We start from the raw sequence: 20,720 nt of genomic DNA, 5'->3' as shown, positions 1-20,720 counted from the left end.
CACGAAATGCCCATGTATATACTGAAGCCCATTATTATTGGAAACACTGAAGAGGAGAAGGGAGAATTTCAGTTTGACATTGTGCTCTGTGGAAAGCCAATAAAAGCAGGCTTGGTACCCCACAAAGGCATGACACTGACTTTAATGGATATCCAGCAGTTAACAAGCCCCCCAAAATCACTTTCATCCTCAGTATTTCCCACCTGCTGCTGTGCTAGACCAGCACTCACCTTTCTTCAGCCTGGCTGTTTGAGTTTTTTCTGTTTCTCCCACAACCAGTTGATGATACGGAATTAGTTAGGTCATGTCTCCATACAGAGAGCTGTACTAGGTTTCCTAAACCCTCTTAAACACCACATTTTTGTAATTCAATTCTTCCTAATAATTTGTCCTACTTAACAGCTGCAACCCCAGCAGAACACTGCTGGACACCCTAACTAGGCAACTTATTTTCTGTGCATGACCTGGCAGAGACACAAAAGAGATTCTCTACCCGGGCTGGGGAATATTTCATCTTCTACCTACAGTGCATTTGTACAACAACTTGTTTTTTCTGTTTCTCACAGACCAGCACTGCCAAGGGATCTTGGCTGACTGAAGGAAATGTCCAGTAGTTTGAAAGCACCACAAATCTGAGATAAATCCACCATGTCTGCAATCATGGCTGAAGAACAGGTGTCTAAATTGTTTTAAGGAACTACAAGCAGCCTGAGGTGGTAAGTAAGGGTCCAGCAAAGCAGAAGCAGCAGGCTAGGGCACTGTTGGGAAGAAAGTAGTTCCTCTCACTCTCCCAGGAGAGGAAACTGAAAATCCAATTTTGTTAAATGAAGTCCAAGTCGTTCAGCTGAAACCAAAAAAAGGACAAGATGCTAAGAGAGAGAGCGTGCATGAAACATGCCATCAAAACCATACTGCTTGCAGTTCCCTTACACCACTAGCACAGGCAAAAGATCTGCAACCTGAAGGAAGAGCAGGAATCAGACTCCACTCAGTACCCTTACTTCCAGTAAGAGAGGGTGGGACTTGCAGAAGTAGCAATATATCAGACCTGAAAATGTGTCTTCTACAAGCTGCAATTTAGGATTGAAGGTATTTATTGCTGTACATGTTCTGGTTTGGTTTTTTTGTTTAAGCCCAGGTAGTCTGAATCACCAAAGAGGGGACAACCAGATCTCTTGCTAACTAAAGCTTCTGTGCTTCTTTCACTTGTTTATGGACCATGAAGGGGTTCTCGTCTGAAAAATGAAGAGGAAAGCCAGGCAAAGCAGTGAAGCAGTCTGCTGGTTAATCAGAATGCATGTAGTCGGCCCAGAAATACCTACCACCCTCCTACTGGGTCTGTTTAAGACCTCAAAGCTGCTTGAGAGGCAGCTGATTTCAAAAACATTTTAGCACCATCCATCTTCGAGCTTTCATCTGAAAACACTACTCTGAGGCAAGATGAGTTACCCAACTGAAAGTAAAGGAGAAACATCAGCCTATCCTGAGTCAAGCTTCATTTTCAAATGATACCTATCTATAATGCTAGTCTAAAACCCAACTAGTGACAATAGGAATTGTAGTTGTCTGAAAAACTGTAGTCTGTGAACACAGAATATTCTTACATGGGAAATTGGATGGGATGAAGCTTGCAACACCTCCCTTTTTCCCAAACTGTAAAAGATCCCATTAAAATCAAAACCACTTTCAGAACAGGTCCAAGCCGGGATAATTTTTCCTCTCCGGACCAATGAAGAATCTCTTCATATTCATGGAGTTTTCCTTTCCCTTTTCTGCCTGCTGTCCACCCAGGGAAAGGGTTCCACAGCTGAACTTTGAAGGTAGCTACCACCCATATGCTCATCACCTCTGCTGAGGACAAAGGAGTCCACAGTGACCACTGAGGACTTTGGCAGATTTTCCAGTTTTTCTGGTTTAGCCGAGAATAACTTGGCTGTGCACATAATTATTTGCTCTCAGGTGAATCAAACCACAGCAAGACTTTTTCTGATATATCTTACTTACGGTGGAGAAAAGGCCATTTCAGAGCTGGGTCACAACACAGTGATAAAAAAAATACTTTTTAAAAATTACTAACAATTTCACCTCCCCTATCCATGCCTTAGAACACCCTGCTTTCATAGTCTCACTCAATATATTGGCTAGTCACATGCCATGGCTTAGAGACTGGATTTCAAATGGAGATTGCAATGAAGCACCAACAAAACCAAGTAGTGCAGTTAATATTAAACACTAGTCACTGGTGAGAGTTTCAGTTCTGGTGAGTTCTGTCGTATTACAACCATCAGAGAAGCTCCTGGAAAAACAGGATAAGGCAAACAATGTTACATGCAGGTTTTTAACTTCATTAACCAATGGTCAAGAACTGTTTAGCACAGGAAAAGCTTTACTGCACTGGGTTTTCTAAGCACAGAAAAAGTGATGATTTTATTAAAACAATTTCTGTTGGGAAAACGTATTCAGAATGCAGAACAGATGTTTCCCAGAGCTGGTGGAGAGTCTATAGCAAAAACCTTTCCTAAACCCCCATACCCTGGAGATCTGAGCAAATGATTTGAGATATATCCTTCAGTATTTCCTGTCAGTGGAATAGCTGAAGTTCCCTCAGTTTACTTAAAGAAAAATAAATTAAAGAAAGGAAGAATTCTGAACCCCAAATTCCCTGCAGGAATCTGTTTTTCATATTCAGAGTAAGCTGACTAGCTGCAATAACTCAGGAGAGTCCCAAGGTCCAGAGGCTTGACAGGCAGATGTGTCATCTCCACATCAGCTGTGAATGCTTGTGCAGGCAAGGAGGACACTGGCCTCACAGGGAAGTTCATGAGAGGAGGAAGGTGAATACAGCTAAGCAAACCCAGGGCTGCCACAGACATGAGCTGCAAAGCACTTAATGGACCAAGATCTTCTGCTGGGCAGCTGTATTTGGAGTGGTACAGCAGGCAGAGTAGAAGTGCAGGCAGCACCATTCCCAAACACCCTGTATTTCCCCTGGATACTCCCCGCTCTTCTGGAAGTGGCAGCATCACTTTTATACTGTGATGCATCTTGTTTTTAAATAATGCATTGCAAGAAAGGGGACAATCTGACCCAACCTCTCCACCAACCTTTCAACTGAGAGTCAATGCTTAAGGGGAGCAACATTCTCTGGATACAAGGAAGGACTGAGAAGACTAAAAGGGGTCTTCTCCTGTGGGCTGTAACAATCACTTCTGTTCCCTAGGGTAAAAAGACAGATAAATGAGAGATAAAAGAAAGAAAAACTTTATCTACAACCTGTGCCATCTCACTGATTTCTTGCAGTGAGAAACAGCTCTGCAAGTACAGTGCTTTTACTGAGGCAAGTGAAAATGAAAAGCTAAAGTGAGTACATGTGCATGTCTCTGTTGTTTAGCCACATCCCTACACATGGTGTAAGACTTCTACCCTCCCAGCGTATCAACTGAGTAATCATAGTACCAACTATCCCCATCCCCTTGCACTTGATTTCTTGTCAATCTGATGGATTGAGATCTCTTCCTAACAGGTGTCTGCCTCACTGCTACATTCCTCTCCATTCACAATAATCACCTTCCCTCCCTGTCTCTTTTGGAAGGAAAGAGAAACAAGTGAACTTGCAGGCAATAAGGAAACTGTAAGAGCTGGTTTGGGTTCACCCACTGCTGCCCTAGTAGGCAGTACCAACCTCATGGCCCCCTTGGCTGACATCCTTTTCCTTCTAACCTTCAGAGTCTAATTTCTTCAGCCTCAGTGCACCCCGGGCCACTCCAGACAGAGCCATGCACTATTCCCTGCAGCAGCTCCCTGCCCTGCTCCAGCTGTGGCTCCCAGGCAGAGCCCGGGGCTCTCAGCAGCCCGGCCAGGCTGCTCCTTCCATTTAGCCTTCCCAGTCCTCTTGTTTTCCCCCTACCTTGTTGATACTGCATAAAAGATAACTCAAAATGAAAACACACTGGAAGCTAAGTTGTGTTTGAATGCAATTAAAACTCCTTCCATGGAGAGTGTTTTGTGCCAGTAGAGAGACCTTTCTTCTACTTCATTTTCTGCCTAGATATTTAGACACTCACAGCTGTGGAGCTTCTTGGAGAGTTTTTGGTGCCTTCTTACCCCCTCGGAGCCTGAACTATGCTTAACAGGCAGTTGAGCAGCCTAAGTAGGTACAGCTGAGACACCTCATCTGCCTGGTTACCTACCAGCTCCACCACAGCTCATTTAAAGAGTACCTGAAACAAACTGCCAAACCAGGGAAACTGAGGCAGGAGCCAGCACTGAGGCAGGGCAAGTGGGACTTAAAATGCTTCGGGAGCACAAGCCAAATATAGCCATTGTTAGGTAACCTTAGACCATCTCCTTCCCCAATGTCTTCCCTGACCCTTTGGTGAAACAGATGCCCGAATCATTTTGCTGTCATTAAAAGCGCTGTGAGGAAGCTGAGGAGTAAGGGCAGAGGCACTTTCGTCACCCAGTAGGTGCTGGCAGAGCTGCCCTGTCCTTCCCAGGGACAGCTGCAGTTCGCAGGGGGAGTCAGGTCTCAAACCCACTCTGCCACCAACTGACTCCAGGATTCAGCAACAGCAACAACAGAAGAAAAGGGGTGGCTAGTCCCCTCCCTAAGACAGTCTGATGCATCTCACGCTCCCTTTTCCTCTCTAGGAAATGGAACTGCAAGATAATCTGAATATTTCCTTTTGCTTCTGATCTTTGCCCTGGAGAAACTTGTTACCAATTCCCCAGGGCTGTCCAAGTCACCATCTGGCCTCAGAACTACAACAGCAAACACAATCCAGTGTTCCAGCCTAAAACTAATTTGCTTTCTTTCCCCACTTGACAGCTGAATAAATACTTTGTCCTCACCATTTGAAAATGGGAGCCACAGCAAAGGCGTTTTGTCCAGTGCAGCTACAAGCATCAGCCTTGTCTCCAAATTAGGCCTGAACAAGCAGCTCAAAGTGAACACATTTATTCCACAAATACAAACCCTTTCTGTTCAGAATCAACCACGAGCAGTTTACAACTTCTAATTTAGTTGTTGTTCGTTATTGTCCATCAGGCCATTTTGTTCCTTGGACCTTCCAGACATTTTTCTGACCAGTGTAAGCTACTTTTATTTTGTGGGCACAGAAACATTCCTGCTCGAAAGCAGAGAGCCTGAGGGTCAAAGTATCCCAGCCAGTTTTTCAGAGTGACCATCCTGCAATGACTGCTCTCAGAGCTTACTAGACCCTACTCTTTCACTGATCATTTCTGCCTCCAAACTCACTTGCCTAAAACACTCTCAGAAATGACGAGGCAGCTTATGAAGTTGAGGCAAATACAATTCTTCATTTGAGCAAATATTCAAGGAAATAAGGCATTTGCCCAGCTCTGAAGCACAAATGCATGATTTAGCCAATTCCACAGTTATTGGCTAAGCACTGTCGAATTTTGCAATAAGGGTAATGGATTTAACTTTCAATGTAATTTCCATACGATTAAACTGATCTCCTCAAGTACATTTGCCCATGTGTTCCCTCCATCCCAGTTAATTAATATAAAGCTATTTAACAACCTCCACTTAAACACAAAAGACCATTCAGACTCTTCTGGCATCAGTAAAAGGAACAGCCTCCAAGTGTGATACACCAGCTGTAGACGAGAGCAAAAGAAAATTTAATTAAGAGCGATCAAGAGCACGACAGTTGCAAACAGAAATCAGATGTTATAAATGCTCCTACATGGTGATTACTCCAGCTCCCAAAAGGGTTAATAGTACCATCCAGCACCAACTTCCAGGTGCTTGAGATGTGTCCAAGAGACCTTTGAATATGGGGAAAGTAGGGGGGCTGGGAGCCAAAACCTGGTAAAGTTAAGCAGGGAGCAGCAGGGATTCGGCATCATCTGTGCAGGAGCACCACAGCAACTGTGCCCAAAGCTGCAGCTATGCTTGAAGCTGATGGTGGCACCAAGCTGAATAGGAAGAAACTATAGAAACAGGCTGTTTGGAAGCAGCTTCAACCATGGCATCAACAGATAGTTTCTGCAGATGTTTTTGGGTGCTTAAATAATGTTAATTGGTCACTAACAAAATCCATACTTCTTAATTTCTGAAGTGCAGCATTTGACAAGAGTTACTTGCCTTCCTGGATGATTTCTGAAAGAAGCATATGAATTGTGACTCACAAGATAAGCACAACTGAAGTTTCCACTAAGAATGAGTAAGTGGCAGAGTTTGAAATAGCTGGGGATTTTTGTTACAATGGAGAAAGCTTTATTGCTTGGATGGATTAATTTAAGCAATATTGCAGAGCTCATAAAAACCCTAAAAAAAAAACCTGTGTAAGGCTGAACATTGACGGCACAGCAGAAATCAAACCACTTATTTTGACAGGTGGAAGGCCACCATCCAGAAAACTTGATTTCAGGGAACAGTGCATTTACAAAACAAACTTTGTGGTGCATGTGACCAGCTGCCACTGGGAACGGAGACAAGAGGAAAATGAACATCTTAATCCACAGGTAATGTGGAGCAAGTAACAGGGCTGTGTCATTCAGGTTGTGCTCTGCCCATTCAGGAGTACTCAGCATCTATTGCTTGGGACTCTCTTTACCCTGCCCTGCAGGGCCTTTATCACAAGCAAAGGGAGAAAAAGGAGATAGATTTCATTTCTCTGCTTGTCACAAGTCTGGAACACCACAGCCAAGTGTGTAAAGGAATACTGCAAGCCCACTAGTCCCAACTAGTTTCAAAGCAATGTGCCATACTGGAAAGACCCTAACTGAAAGAAAACTAGAACTTGCATATCTGTTGGTGAGACAGGTGGAATAAAGACTCTAGCACCTCTTGTTGATACTCAGGCAGATCACAAGCAGCAACTGACTGCACAGGAAGGCACTGGACAGCCCCTGAGAAAAGGCAGATGTGGCCAACAATCTGACTTCCCTCCTCCTGACAGCTGTGCTGCCCTTACACAGGGTTTCTTCTCCAACCTGACAAGGGAGATCTGTCCTCTTTACACACATACACGTTCCATGCTTTGGTATCTTGACTTGATCACCTTCTCTCCTCTCCTACCATCAAGCACCAGATTGGCAGATTCTAGTCCTGTGACTAGAAAAAGTGCATCCCTAAGATGAGAAAAATCCTTTTCAATAATTTACAGAAAAAACTTCAAGCTGGCACTCAGAAATCCATAAAGAAAAGTACTTGGTGTGAAAATATCAAACCTAAAGATTAGCATTTTCTAGTGGAAGAGTCTTAACTACAATGGAATTAGAAGGCTCATCAGCTAAAGGCATGGGATTTCTAGATAGTTATCTTTATGCTGGAGAAAGGCAAGTCTGAGAAAGTTGCAATAGGATAGTAAGACTCTGGGTGGAAGAGAAAAGCACAGTATCTGCTTTTCTGCAAAGAGAAGATCACTGGCTTATTGCACAGAAATGTAGATTTGGAACATGGGGTAACTCAGAAGAGCAGTGTGAACAGAGCACTCTCAGCCCTAGAGGACTTACTCAGTTCTTCCAAAGGGGAGCTCCTGCCTTGCCTTAGCAAACTACAGAACTGTGGGAAATTAATTTCATGGTTGTCTGCCCTGGTAAAACCCCTGACTGAATCGACTCACATAGGTAAACATCTGGGCTAGTCATAGGAAAATCATTTGGCACAGCTAACCAAACCTCAGCATCAGGCCAGGCTCTAGGCACCTACCTTTCCACTCTTGAGACTCCTCTTCCTGTTAAGAATGTGCCTGGATTGCAAAGAGACATCCCCAGAGTGCATGTCACATGTTGTGGAAAACTGAAAGGAGGTATGCAGACAGCTGGACAGAGCCCTCAGACAGGTCTGTTGGAACCAAGATGCTCCTCTACTCACATAGGAGGAAGCAACCTTCACTAAATATTTCCCAAGCAAAGAGCAGACCCCTGCAGAGAGTTCACAGACGTGGGTTATGTTACAGCATGCACATACTTACTTGCATTGCTCCTGGCCAATACAGCTCATGTTAAGTTAGCACAACCTGTAGACTTGCTCTAAGTCTAAATGAGTTAAAGGTTGGCCTCCAAGCAGCCCTAAATTCCATGACTCTATGGTTCTGTGAAGTCCAGCAATGCTGAAGTCCACTCCTTCTACCCTGAACCAAGTGACAGTACAGTAGAGCACCAAATATGAGTTACAAGGGGAAAAGAAGCTGAGTTTGGCAAGCACGTGTCAATGTCAGCTGTATTTAACAGTCTTGCTTTCAAATCCATAAATCAGATCTTCCCTGGAATCTCAGTTAGTCACGGCTTAAATCCCTAGATTTTGTAGTCTTCTAGAAGTATATTTTGCACTAAGTTAAATTGCACTGGAAACACATGAGTAGCATCCAAGAGGACTCAGATGTAATGTGCAGCACTACTACTGGCCACACCCCCTACACTGAGGAACCTCTCACAAAGTGAAACAGCAGAAATCGTGCTCGTGGCTGCCACTAGTACCTTAAGTATTCCACCAGAGAAGTCTTGCTCTCTAGCCTGAAGCTAAGCAGCATAACTCCTAGCAGGAGAGCTGCACTTCATCGACCTGTCCGGCAAGTAAACCCAGCTCACATGCGAATCAATGTCTTTCCTCAAGAATGCAACCAGAGACAGCGACCATGAGCATCTTAAAACAAGAAAAAGCAAAGCATCCTGTTGCAGATGGACCCTTGTGCAGATGTGGTGAAGCAGCAGAGTAGCTGCCTGTGTTTTTCACAGCACACTCAAGAACAGCAGAGCTGCTGCCAACGAACCACCTCCCTGCTCTTATTAAGACAAGGTTTAATGCAGAACTCCTGTCTGCCTCATTTGTCAGAGAATTACTTGCATGGATTTGCTGTCAGGGACTCCAGTCACTCACAGCAGCCTCTGTCTCCCCTGATTCAGTAGAAAGCCTGGGTTCAAATATATCCCTCTCCCAGCTGCACTGTTATCTGAAGCATACTCTAGCTAGAAGAGGTGCCAGTCATTTGTGGCAGTGTGAAAGGCTCATCAAGGCTTTCAAGCCATGACCCCAAAAATCTCTCAGGATGAGAGGTAAAGAAAACTTGTTTTGACTGTTCTTGAAAAGCATTCTTGGCGACAGTGGGATATGGAGTCGGCTTCTTAGCAGCAAGCCCAGCACAGCAAGGCATCAGTGAGGGCAGCCAGACTCCCTTGGCTTCTGATCTGCTGCTGCCAAACTCTGAAGAGACAAACTTGCCCTTCTTGCTCACAGAGGTGCCTTTCTGAGCCAGAAACTCGCGCGATGATAGAAAAATCAGGAAGAGGGATAATGTATCAGAAAAGTCCTCATAATCCCAAAAATGCCCATAAAAAATTAAGCCAGATAGTGTTAAACAGCCACAAACCTCTCAGAGGCATGGCAAGAAATAAGGTCTTCTTCCTCTGTGGCTAGTGCTTCATCAGATAATCACCTTGCACCAGCGGACTCATTTGTGTCCAAAAGACAGGTAACACTGTACAATTTCCCAGCCCACCTGTGGATCTCTTTTTTTCCCATTGCAGCAGATGAATCCTCAAATCTTTCAAATTTCTTCTAAACTAAAATTACACTGTAAAAGCAAGTATTTTCACTAGGCTTTAAAAAAAAAAATCTATGAGAAACTTTTCAAAACTGCAAGCTTTTTGAAAAATCTTTCATCAAAGTGATTAGGAGTTGGCGATGCACGGGCTTGCTGAGACAGCACTCACTGGCAGATCTCCAGGTACCGGATTCATTTCATTATGTTTTGAACCATTATTGTCTCTCTACAGGTCCAAATCCTAAGGGAATCCATTTCAACACCACTGCATGAGAACACCTGATTTTCATAGTAAACGTAACATCTAAACTTGATCCCACAGAAGCAGAGAGGCAGCTAAAACCTTCATTTTAACAATATGCCTCATTGTTTGTCCCTTCTTCTAGCTGCAAAATATTTTTAAGGAAGAGGAGAAATTCCTTGTTTGGCAGATTTTATATGGTATTACAGATGGTGATAGCAGGATGAGCAGGTGATGTGGAGGACAGTTTGGTCTGCAAAGCAACAAACAAAAAGATCACAAGCAAGTCTCTGGTTTAGGACTTAGGTTCAAAGGAGAACAGCCCATGAGGGGAAAAAAAAATTCCTGGTTTAGAAAATTACGAAAATCTTATCTCAACTCAAAGAAAGGTCAAATGTTCCACTTTAAACAGCTCTTTTCCCAGATCTGATGAGAGTAAAACTACATTTCAGGTAAAACAGAGCTGAGGTTGAGAGACCAGTGGAAAGGAGCCCAGAAGTCATGTAATGATCACAATCTAAAACTGGGTTGGAGGACAGGACTTTGGAAAAAACCTTCAGGGAAATCATGAAAGAGTCTTGACAAGAAATTAACTAGTTGGTAGCTCTGAGCCCTCTTAGAAGAGCACACCTCCTGGCATTCACTCACAGTTAGTCTGCACTGCATGCAAATCCCCTCTACTAACTCACACAGCTCAGAGCTTTAACCAAGTCAACAGAGATCAACATGCAGACATCTAACAACTGCTTGCATTAAATGGGCTTCACTTAGTCGTAGACCACCAGCATGCCTGCCTTTCCCTCAACAGCGCCTGAAGAAAACCCCACTTGTATAATTGCACCAGAGAAGGACATTTGCACACAAGATGCTATTGCAAAACCTACTGCAGTATTCAGATGCTTGACCTGTACTCTTCCTGATAAATTTTTAGGAAGGAAGCTCCTTTGGAGCAGATGAGGCTGCTCTCATGAATAAGGACTATCAGGTCTATGCTGCACTCCAGAAGCCTTTAAGTACTTAACACAAGTGATGGAATTCCCTGTGTAATGTCAAATCCCAATGTGACCACTCACACAAAAAAATCTGGGTATACTGGACAGAGACATCCAGACAAAGCCAAAGAGGAGCATCATTGCTGGAGCACTGAAGTAAGGTACCAAGGAGACAGCCACCCCTAAAATCCACATGAGCAGGTTTTGAGGGGATTGCCAGAGAGCTCTGAGCCAGCATTTCTCAGAGGGAAGGAACCATGACCCTGCTCTGTGACTTCACCAAGGAGACAATGCTACTTGGTCCATTGCTTTCAGATACTAGGAATAAAACACTAACTCCAGTATTTGTTGAGAAAGTGCTTTGAAACACTGAACTTCAAGGCATCCCACTCCAGCAGGATCACAAATTTTCCGATTCTGAAAAATGACCGTGGCATTTCTGCAAGCAGGAAATTAATGGAGAAAACACACCTGGAGCACACTCATGCTGTGAAATTAAGCTCAGGACAGAGATCTGTGGCAGAATCCAAACAGTTCTCAGATTCCCTGCCCCTCTCTCTCAAGGACCTAGAGAAGTACCTAGCTATTTTCTAGACAATGACTGGAAGAGGGTGAAGAAGGGGAAAACTTGAAACATCTGACAGTCTCTGTGCTTGCCAGCCAAGGCAAAGCTTTCCCTAAAGCAGTACAATGTCATTGGATCCAGAGGACATGTCCCATCGCTCCTAAGTACATGGGAACCTCATTCTTCCTTCAGAGCCTGACAGCTGCAGATGCTCCACACGAGCTATTAGGGTGTACACCTAAAAACAGCCCAGCAGTGTCAAATGGCACAATTTTCACTTCTCCTCCCAGTTGAACAGCATTTTCTGGGAATAAGGGAACAACACCAGGCAAGAAGAATGCCTGGCCTAGTAACACGTTCAGAACTGCAGCTCCCAGATACGAAGAGCCTGTGTGTCTGTATATACGTATTAAGTACTTCCTCCACTATACAACTAATCCGATTAACAGCTTTAGGAAACTCTGAAATGTTATAATTCAAGGCGTTCCATTCAAAAAAGGTCTTAGGCTGTTTCTGTACAGAGGTTGCATTCTTCCCACTGGAAATAAAGCAGGGAGTAGGATTTTCTCCCAGGGAAGAACGGAGCCCAGTCCCCACCATGCTGAAGTAGACCACTCTCCTACAATTCACATGAGTGTCAAGCAAGCCCCACAAGAGAAGAATCAACCCTTCCTGCCCCTGCAGAGAGCCCCTCTCAGGGCAGGTGACCATAGAGATCCCTCAGTGTGTACTCTGCAGAAAGCATCACAGTCACGGGGGCTGCCCATTTGTCAGCTGCACTCCCAGGGGTACAAATGAAACCTGCCAGAGATGAGGACAAGGGTAAGTGAGGTGACGTCTCCACCTAAGGCAAAGCGTTGTATGATGCACCAGTAAAAAGTGCAAAGAAGAGACTGGTCCAACCACACCACATGAGCCATGGCTGTAAGAGACCAGTGCCTGCATTACCTGATACAGATGTGAGTTATAAAATCCAGTTCATTTTCCAGATGGCACGGGTCTGGCACCAGTGCCAAGTGAAAGAAATGTGCTAGACATGACAACTAAAAAAGTTACCAGAAGAAAAACTGATACATTCAAACATCATATGACTTTGCTTTCCCAGTAGTCTCCTCATCTAACTTCAGGAACTGATGAAGGGATGTGAAAGAGAATGCTGCCTGTCCCACTTAGCCTTCATTTTCTGATATATCTTCTGCTCCTAATAACCTATCACATAAGAATGTGTGACAGCCAAAAACACGATATGAAAGGGCTAAGTGACATGGCAATGCAGGACAATGGCCTTTCCAGGGAGCTACCCATAATCTGAAGAACTGGACAGCCCTTCTCTATCCAGAATTTCAGTTAGAGTGACAATTAAATATGCCAACAAAAATGTTGGATGCGTCACCTTTCACACTCATCCCAATAGGAAACTGGACCACTCATTCCCCAGAACCAGACCTACACGGCGCTTAGATGCTCTGAAGCCAAAGTTAGACAGTTACAAGGAAAGAGATCCAGCCACCAATGCTTTCAAATGATATATGCTGAATTGCACAGGGGTCAGGTGAATATACAATTTCAGTGATTTTTGCCTCTACCCAACCTCTCACCCTACTTGCTAAACTAGAAGCAGAGCAGCAAAGAAAAACAGAAGAAATTTGTTCTGACCTGCTCTGTCTCCAGTCCCTCTGGTATGTCTCAGAGCTCAGACTTTCAGCAATTTCTCTCTTGCAGCATACAGTGAAGTAGAGGGAAAAATACTGCGGGGAGCCCTCTGAACCAGCTGCAGAGTGTTTCAGAGACTGTTAGAGCTGGAGTGCAGTCAGAGCTCCTGAGTTAAGAAACACCTTTGCTTTGGCATGAGACTGAGCATACATTAGGGTTGCATAGGGGGAGAAAATGAGCACACACTTTACAGAAAATCAACACAATTGTTAACCTATTTCGATTATAATATCACCTCTAGGGCAGACTATATGCAAGACTGCAGTAGGTTTTACTCGGTAGACAGCCGAAAAAATGTGTTATTCCATTAAGATCATACAGTGAAAGAAAAAGGAGCACAGTAAGAGCCAGAACTCCTGCCAAACTGAGTGGCCCAAACTCAAACACATTTCCTTTCAACTTGGCAAAAAGGTATTTCCTCATAGAAAGAGACCAGTGATGTAAATCTGAAAATCTCCCTCAGACAAGATAGGATTTGGCTACATCAAATTGCAACTTGTTTTTTATTTAACAAAGTTCAGAATTGGATCCCACCCTCAGTGCCATAACTAAGCCCTGCATGCGCTGCCCTGGCTGTGGGAACAGCATCACGAGTGAAATGGAAGTGCTCCTTCCCTAAGGACAAAACCAGGTGAAAGAAGGCACCACCACCCCAGGGCTGCCCTTACCTGAAGTGTGTCTTGCGTTGCCATCTGAGTGCTTTGTTAAGTCAACAGCTCTGTCTATTTGAAACAACTTCAGATCATCTTCATCTAAAGCGATATCTCCCCAAAAGGCAGCTGGAGAGAAACAAAGTGCAATTAGTTTAGTTTTTTATTTTGGAAGAAAAGTACAGTTCCCATCTGGCTTGCATCACATCTAAAAGGCAATGACTTAATGGACCAGAAAAAGGTCAAAGGCTGCTGCAGTTCTGAAAGTACAAACAGTGAACATCAGTGGAGGCCAAGTGACAGCACTTACATTAAGTCACAGCATAGATCCACCAAAATGAGATGATTAGCTGGGATTCCTTGTGCCACTCATTCATATAGGTGTGACTCAACCAGGTGAACGTTAAAGCCTACAAGAGGCAACCACCAGCATTGTCCTATTTCCTGTGAAGGAACTAGGTAAGTCACAGCTCAGGTCCTTACTGAGATGTTGCACCTGCACCATCCCCAGCCTAACAATGTGTGTAAGACTGGAGCACAGCAGTGAAGCACTCAGGCTCAGGAGTGTATAGCTAAAGGCTGCAGGCTTCAGGACCTCACTCATCCAGACACACTGCATTGGTCTCAATCCAGCCTGAGAGCCAGCCTACCATTTCCACTTTGCTAGAGAAACACCAGTTATGTGTCCCCTTGTGGATCAGTTCCCTAGATTTACGTTTGCAGAGTTTTAAATTTTGTAGAAATCTTTGAATTTCAGTCAGACGTCACCAAAATAAGGTAAACAAACTGACCACTTGATACTCACAGCTCAGAGAAACAGACTAGAAATCATCTGAGTGGAAAAAATTATACCCCTGGAGTATCCTGGCTGAGTTGATGCTGCACAGTGTATAGTTACCACTTTGAGAATCTGAACAAAATAAACACAGGCAGTGAGGCAGTTGACCAAGCCTAGCAGATCTTTCAGAGATAAACAGATTACAAACAGAGTTCTTAAAACTCATACAAGAAGCCTGTATAGGCTGATAAAAAATAAGAAAAAATAGAGCAAATTAATTAATGATACAGCTGAAGAGAAATCGGTCAGACAGACAAGGAACAATGCTAAGGCATTGTCTGCAACAGTGGCCAGATTGGATGAAATTGCTTTTTACTTCTCTTGTTAAGTCAACATTTACATTAATTGAGGGGAAAAAACATCCTGCTGCTATACTGGGAACATCACTGATCAAAACACATTAGGCCTGAGAAACCAATGTGCTTTACCAATCATCTCACTTTTACTACCAAGACCAAATGAAATATGGACCTTTGCCTGAATATCAGAAACCTGCAATCAGATCTGTGGCAATTGAATTAAGAAAGGTTAACTCAGAGTTTTCTCTGACACAACATGGTCCTGGTCCTGATGCAACACTTGATTCCTCTATTCTGCATCTCAGCAGCTCAGTCAGTACCATAGAATTTGCCAATGTCACTGTTCTGGGATGTGGGCATGGCAAGAAATCTTTGCTTGCTACTGCCTGCTACAAGCAGCAGAGCCCTGGCATGAGCAGAGGGTGACTCTACTGCTCCTCCCTTTCCCTGGGACAAAGCTGTCCCCCCTGTTTGCCTGGCCATGGCAGCCTCAAGAGAGGCTGGCTCAAGCTTTTTGGCTGGGTCTTCTTAAAAGTGCTGCCAAAACCCAGTTCCAGAAGAGAACATAGTTAGTGCAGACAAACCTATACACAGACTGATATCAGTTATAACTAGGGCAGAACCTCCATTTGCTATACAAACAGAGAACTCAGGCTCTCCCCAACTTCTGGGCAATCTAAGCTGTCACTCAGAATAGAGAAGAACCCAAAACACTGGCAGATCCCCACCAGGTAACAAGTCTACCACTACAGCCAAACATCCCAAGCTGATTGGGATGAAAGTGGAAGAAAGCAGTGACATAGGTTTCTGTGGCTGCAGTTTGAGGAGATGACATTTTACCCATCCACAGAAATTACTTGCCCAGAACAATGTGGCAGTCAAGAGGCAGAGATGCAAGCTTGGTAAGTCATTACTGTACTGGCCATCTACCACCACTATTCCCTACCCTCTTGTCAAACCTACTGTCCCAGCTAATTGCCACCACTGTGGGCTCTCAGTGGCTGCTCTCCATTAGTACCACACAGTCTGTTTCTCAGGCTAAGGTAGCCCATGCAAAAACCCAGCTTTCAGGGCAAGCCTGCAGCATGAATTTACACCAACAGAATTGTTATATTTTCCTTCCCAATGGAAGGCAGCAGTTTTCTCCCAGCTCTAGCAAAGGGATCTCTTTCTGTTACAAAGCCATACATCATCCTGAAAGATAGCCCACTACAAAAGCAGAATTTTCCTAGCATTTATTTCCAGCTCTCTGCAGTCCCAGCATGCTCCAGGGGAACTGTGATTTATCACAGTCCCCAACCAGCTGAACAATTTTCGTTGCTGGAAGTCCCGGTGGAGAATGCTACACTGCAACTTCTCCTGTGCTGTCAAAGGCTCCTTCCTAAAGACATGCAAGCCTGAAAGCCTGCCTTCACCCAGAGGGAGCCGTCCCACAGGAAAGCCCAAGTACTTTATTTTAAAGGGTCACAAGTTCAGAGACTGCTGGCAAATGAAGCATCTCAAATCATCCCTTCTGATTTCTTTTACTAAGTTCTCCTTTTTAATTTAATGTGGGAAGATTTCCAAAAAAAAAGAAAAATAAAGAAACAAACAAATAATTTAAATCTCCAAACAGCAGGCTAACAAGCTCGGAATCCAGAGTTTCTCTTGGCAGAGCTCTGTAGCGTACACCCAGGTGCAAACTCTTAACACACAGTGCAACAGCATGCCAGCTTTTCTTTGAGAAAATGCATTAATCGCTCTGGATAGTAAGAATAGAGCAGCTCTTATTGAGCTTGATGGAGCCAACATGAGAGACTTTGCTTCTCTGCTGGACTGGTAGCCTGCACCAACCACCTGAATGCTGAACCTCACCACCCCCCAGCATATGCAACCAGACAGCATTTGTCTGCTGGGCAAAGGGGAAGGATGACTGTGTTAAACAAACAAATTCAGCACCAAAAAGAAAAAAGCAGCCTGGCAAGCTGTCTGCATTTTCAGCACATTTCTCCCACAGGAAAACAGTCTACATGCTGACGTCCGAATTGTGCTCTGAGCACAGAGGTGCCACGACACCAGGAAAGTGTGGCAGGTGGCACAGGGAAGGAAAACACCTCCTTCTGGGCAGAGGACAAGCTCAACAGTTTTCCCAGGTGCTTCCCCCACAACCAGGGCCTAAACCCATCAATGTCCTCACAGTTCTCATTTTCCACAGTAACATTCTGGGGAGTCGCCAGCAATGTGACAGCACAAAGTGTCTTCTTTCTAAAAACGTCACCACTCTTCCCTGAGAATCACCTCCAACCTGCTTTTTCCCCCTAAGGCTGTCCTTCTCCTATTCCCCACTTGCATTTTCTCCTTTTCCTGGTTCTGAGCAGCACAGTCTTATTTCAGGGGAGAAAAATAATTTTGCTATCTCTCATGAAAACTCAATTCAGAAGTGTTCACAACTGTTTAAAACTTTCATTTTCCATGAAAAGCGTGTGTCATCCAGGCTTTTTAAGAAAAATCTTATACTTTCTGGGTTTTTTTCTCTCCCTCAAAGACAACTAAGGAAAAGAATAGATCACCAAAAGAAGCTTATGGTATTCAGAAAGAAAACTAAATAACACTGTTCCTAAATATACATCTCAAACCAAAATGTACTGTTGCAACTTGTTAAAACCAGGCTGATCTCTAACACTTCAAGACAAATTCCTGGGGATGGGTATCCTTCACCCTCACCACAGTCAACTCCAAGCTTCTACAAGAACATGAGCCACTTGAGCTGGCAGAAGAAGAATATAACTCCATACTTGAGAAACATCAAGTGTCGGTATTTGAACTGATCTTCAGCCCCCATGCTGGAGCAAACCTTTCATTCATTTGCCTGCCACAAACTCCTGCCAGGAAGCCCCTATTCCAGCATCAGTATAGGCCATAGGTTTATCCTGATGAACACGGATCAGCAAAGCAGTCACCCTCTGCACGCTATGGAAGACCACTAAAATTCTCCCTCTAGCACTGATCAGAACCAGCTGTGACAGAGACTGACTGAGAGACTTTGGAAACATGTATACCTTGCCTGCCTCCAAGGCAAAGCTCCCCCCATCCCACTCCACCTCAAATATAGACTCATCATCTGAAGCTTTTATTAAGAAATGGCAGGTTTTAAGTGATGAACAGGATCTGAACCTAGATTGAGGACTGTGTCTTCCAATTTGAGTCAAAGGGGCCAATTTTTCTATGGAGTCACACTAACCTGTGTATGTCACCAGCTCCAGGGTCTTGTCTGAATTCACAGCTAGCTGGCACAGCTCACACTGACAGATTTCATTTCAGTCCTTCTAGCAGAGCTTTAACACAGTTTTGCTGCTCTTTTTGAGCAGGTGTCCCACAGGGTAATATAGCAATGGGCAGGTTAAACAAAGAGCAATGAGAACCCAAGTAGGTGCCTCAGATTTGTTTCATCAATACTCACAACTCAGTTATCACTAGTGTTCACAACCCCTGTGTGTAGATAAGAGCCGGCTTCCCAAGCAGAGGTGCCTCATGACTCATGCCAGTACAAAACACACGAGGAAGAAGTGCTTGCACAATTAACCTTGACATCTCCAATTCCATGAGCATCATGGGCAGGCAACTGATACAGCCTGCCAGACACTAACTCAGCTGTGTCACCCAAGTGGTGAGCCACACCCTCTGTTTGTGCCTCACAGTGCAAACGTAGGATGCTCTGAACCCACCCACGAGATCAATCACGGTGCATTTCTAAGGCACAGTCTCTACCCCCACCCACATCTCTGCTCTCCATCACCTACATTACGGAAAAGTCCTAGGGCACCAATTAGTTCCTTTTGTTCTGGAGTTGAGTGTACCACACCCAAATAGTACAAGAGAAAAACCATGTCCCTCCCACCTGAGCAACAGGAGCACCTGGCAAGGGGTGCTGGGCATATGTGGACACAGAAACACATCCCACCTCCTGGCAAACAGCAGTACAACTCCTCATGCACTAGCAAAAACACACCAAGTTATTTTTGAGCCTGTGCTGAATGCTTCCCAAGCTGACAGGTCTGAGTGCTGGGAGATTTAATTTTCAGGGCTGGCCATGCTCTCATTAGGGCTAACACTTTGCAGTCTCACAATAAGAAAATAAATCAACAGATCAAAGAGTGTTCCCGGCACCTCCATATTTCTTTCCTCACAGGAAGGTAGGCCTGTTGCTGAACCTCCTGCTGGCACAGGAACCAGCAGAACAATATTCTGAAGTATGCTAAGATTTATACCTTAGAGAAAAAACTCAATACATTCCTCAGGGCAAAGTAACAACTGTGTCAGAAGGAGAGCAAAGCCTCAAAGTAAGACAGAAACCACTGAAAGAAGAGAGAGAAAAAAATTTCAGACCAACAACTTGGAAATAGGGCCAGATTGTGAGCATTGAACACTCAAGACAAAGGAAGATGGGAAACAAGCAACAAGTAAACAAAAAGCATCACAACTGCCACATTCATCCATTATGTTTTCATCCAGATCAGTAGGAATGATCAGAAGTTTCCCACTGGCCAGCTTTGGGAATAAGCTGCTGTGGAGGCTCTGGTGGTAACCAGCTCCACTCAGCAAGGGTGTTTGGAGTCAGAGCTGGGGTCTGGCATCAGTGGGGTTTCCTGGCAATAGGGACTTGGGGATTCTATCTTCAGTGGGAAGTTCCCCAGTCAGGGAGCAAATTTTGTTTCAGAAATTCCTCTCAGTTTGTGTAGGAATGTCTACGAACATGGTCTGCTTCTAAACGGCAACAAATAGTTCAAAAACATCAAAATCTCCTGGAAATCAGAGTCCAAATCCCTGTTCAGATTTCTGCAGAAACCTAAACTGCCTAAATTATCATGTGTAGTGCTCCCAAAGCACTGTCTCTTGGGAACTGATCTGCAGGAGACATAATTAGGCCAGAAGTCCTGATTCATATTCAGTAGATTTCCTATCCCGGAAGGTGACAATGCAGGAACAAAGAAATACTTTGGGCTTGAGTTTGGTCAAAACTGCAAACACGCATGTGAGCCTACACAATGCCCAGCTTTGCTGTCCCTGGACTGAATACTGTTATTTTAACCAGGAACCGAGCAATAGAGCTTGCCAGAATCAGGTTAGGAGAAAGGTATTTTCATTTTAAAATTTACAACTCCCCTGCTGCTGGTTACTTCCTCACTCAAGGTCTTTGTCTTTTCCACTTCAACACGGTAGTCACGCCAATCCAATAATCTGTGAACCCATTCCCGGTAAAATGAGCAGTGCAGGAGGGCACATGTGAACACACAGAGCTGGAAAGTCATGCCAGGCAGCTGGAAATCCATGCCACAAGCAGCTGGAAATCCATGCCACAAGCAGTTGGAAATCCATGCCACAAGCAGCAAAGCAGCTCCCTCTATGGGCCCTGAAATGGTTAAACAGCTGCACCTCCATAGAGAGTGCTGCCGGGGATGGATGTCTGCTGCTCAGTACCTCAGAGCACCTCAGAGCTTTAAGAAGCTGCTCCTGGTAATGTGGGGTGCAAAACCCAAGCAACTGGCTTAACCCCTCCTGTTTCCATAGGAAGTAAATTAAACTGTGCGAGCTTCATAACACTCTGTTTACTGCTCTAGGTGACAATGCAAGTTCCATGGCAATGCTGACATGAGAAAGGGATCTGGCTGTGCATCTCTGAATTTGTCTCCCTGAAAGCTGTAGACAGTCTGTAGAGTGCCTCTTGGCCACATTTTTTGTGTAGGCAGGAAACAGACTTTAGGGAGAAGCTATCATGGACTCACAAACACATGTAGTTTGATTTCTACCCCTCAACACAGACAGGCAAACATCCTCAAAGCCACCCCAAAAGCAGGTAAACTCACTTGGAGACCTCTTTCCCTTGCAAGTGAAACCGACCTCAGCAACTCATTTGGCTGTCCTGACCAG

At 44.4% G+C, this 20,720-nt stretch overlaps 1 protein-coding gene across 1 annotated transcript in view; it reads right to left on the bottom strand.

The window, feature by feature from the left end:
• TLL2 (tolloid like 2) overlaps positions 1-20,720 on the bottom strand; it is an 85,960-nt gene that overhangs the window by 40,403 nt on the left and 24,837 nt on the right. The window contains exon 2 of the mRNA XM_039554274.1: positions 13,695-13,805. Within this exon, the coding sequence (XP_039410208.1) occupies positions 13,695-13,805 (111 nt within the window). The remainder of the gene's footprint in view (positions 1-13,694; positions 13,806-20,720) is intronic.

Source organism: Corvus cornix, chromosome 6 (genome assembly GCF_000738735.6).
Source record: "Corvus cornix cornix isolate S_Up_H32 chromosome 6, ASM73873v5, whole genome shotgun sequence".
Lineage (NCBI taxonomy): Eukaryota > Metazoa > Chordata > Aves > Passeriformes > Corvidae > Corvus > Corvus cornix.
Note: the sequence above shows the minus strand (reverse complement) of the source record. Positions and strands in the feature narration are given on the sequence as shown.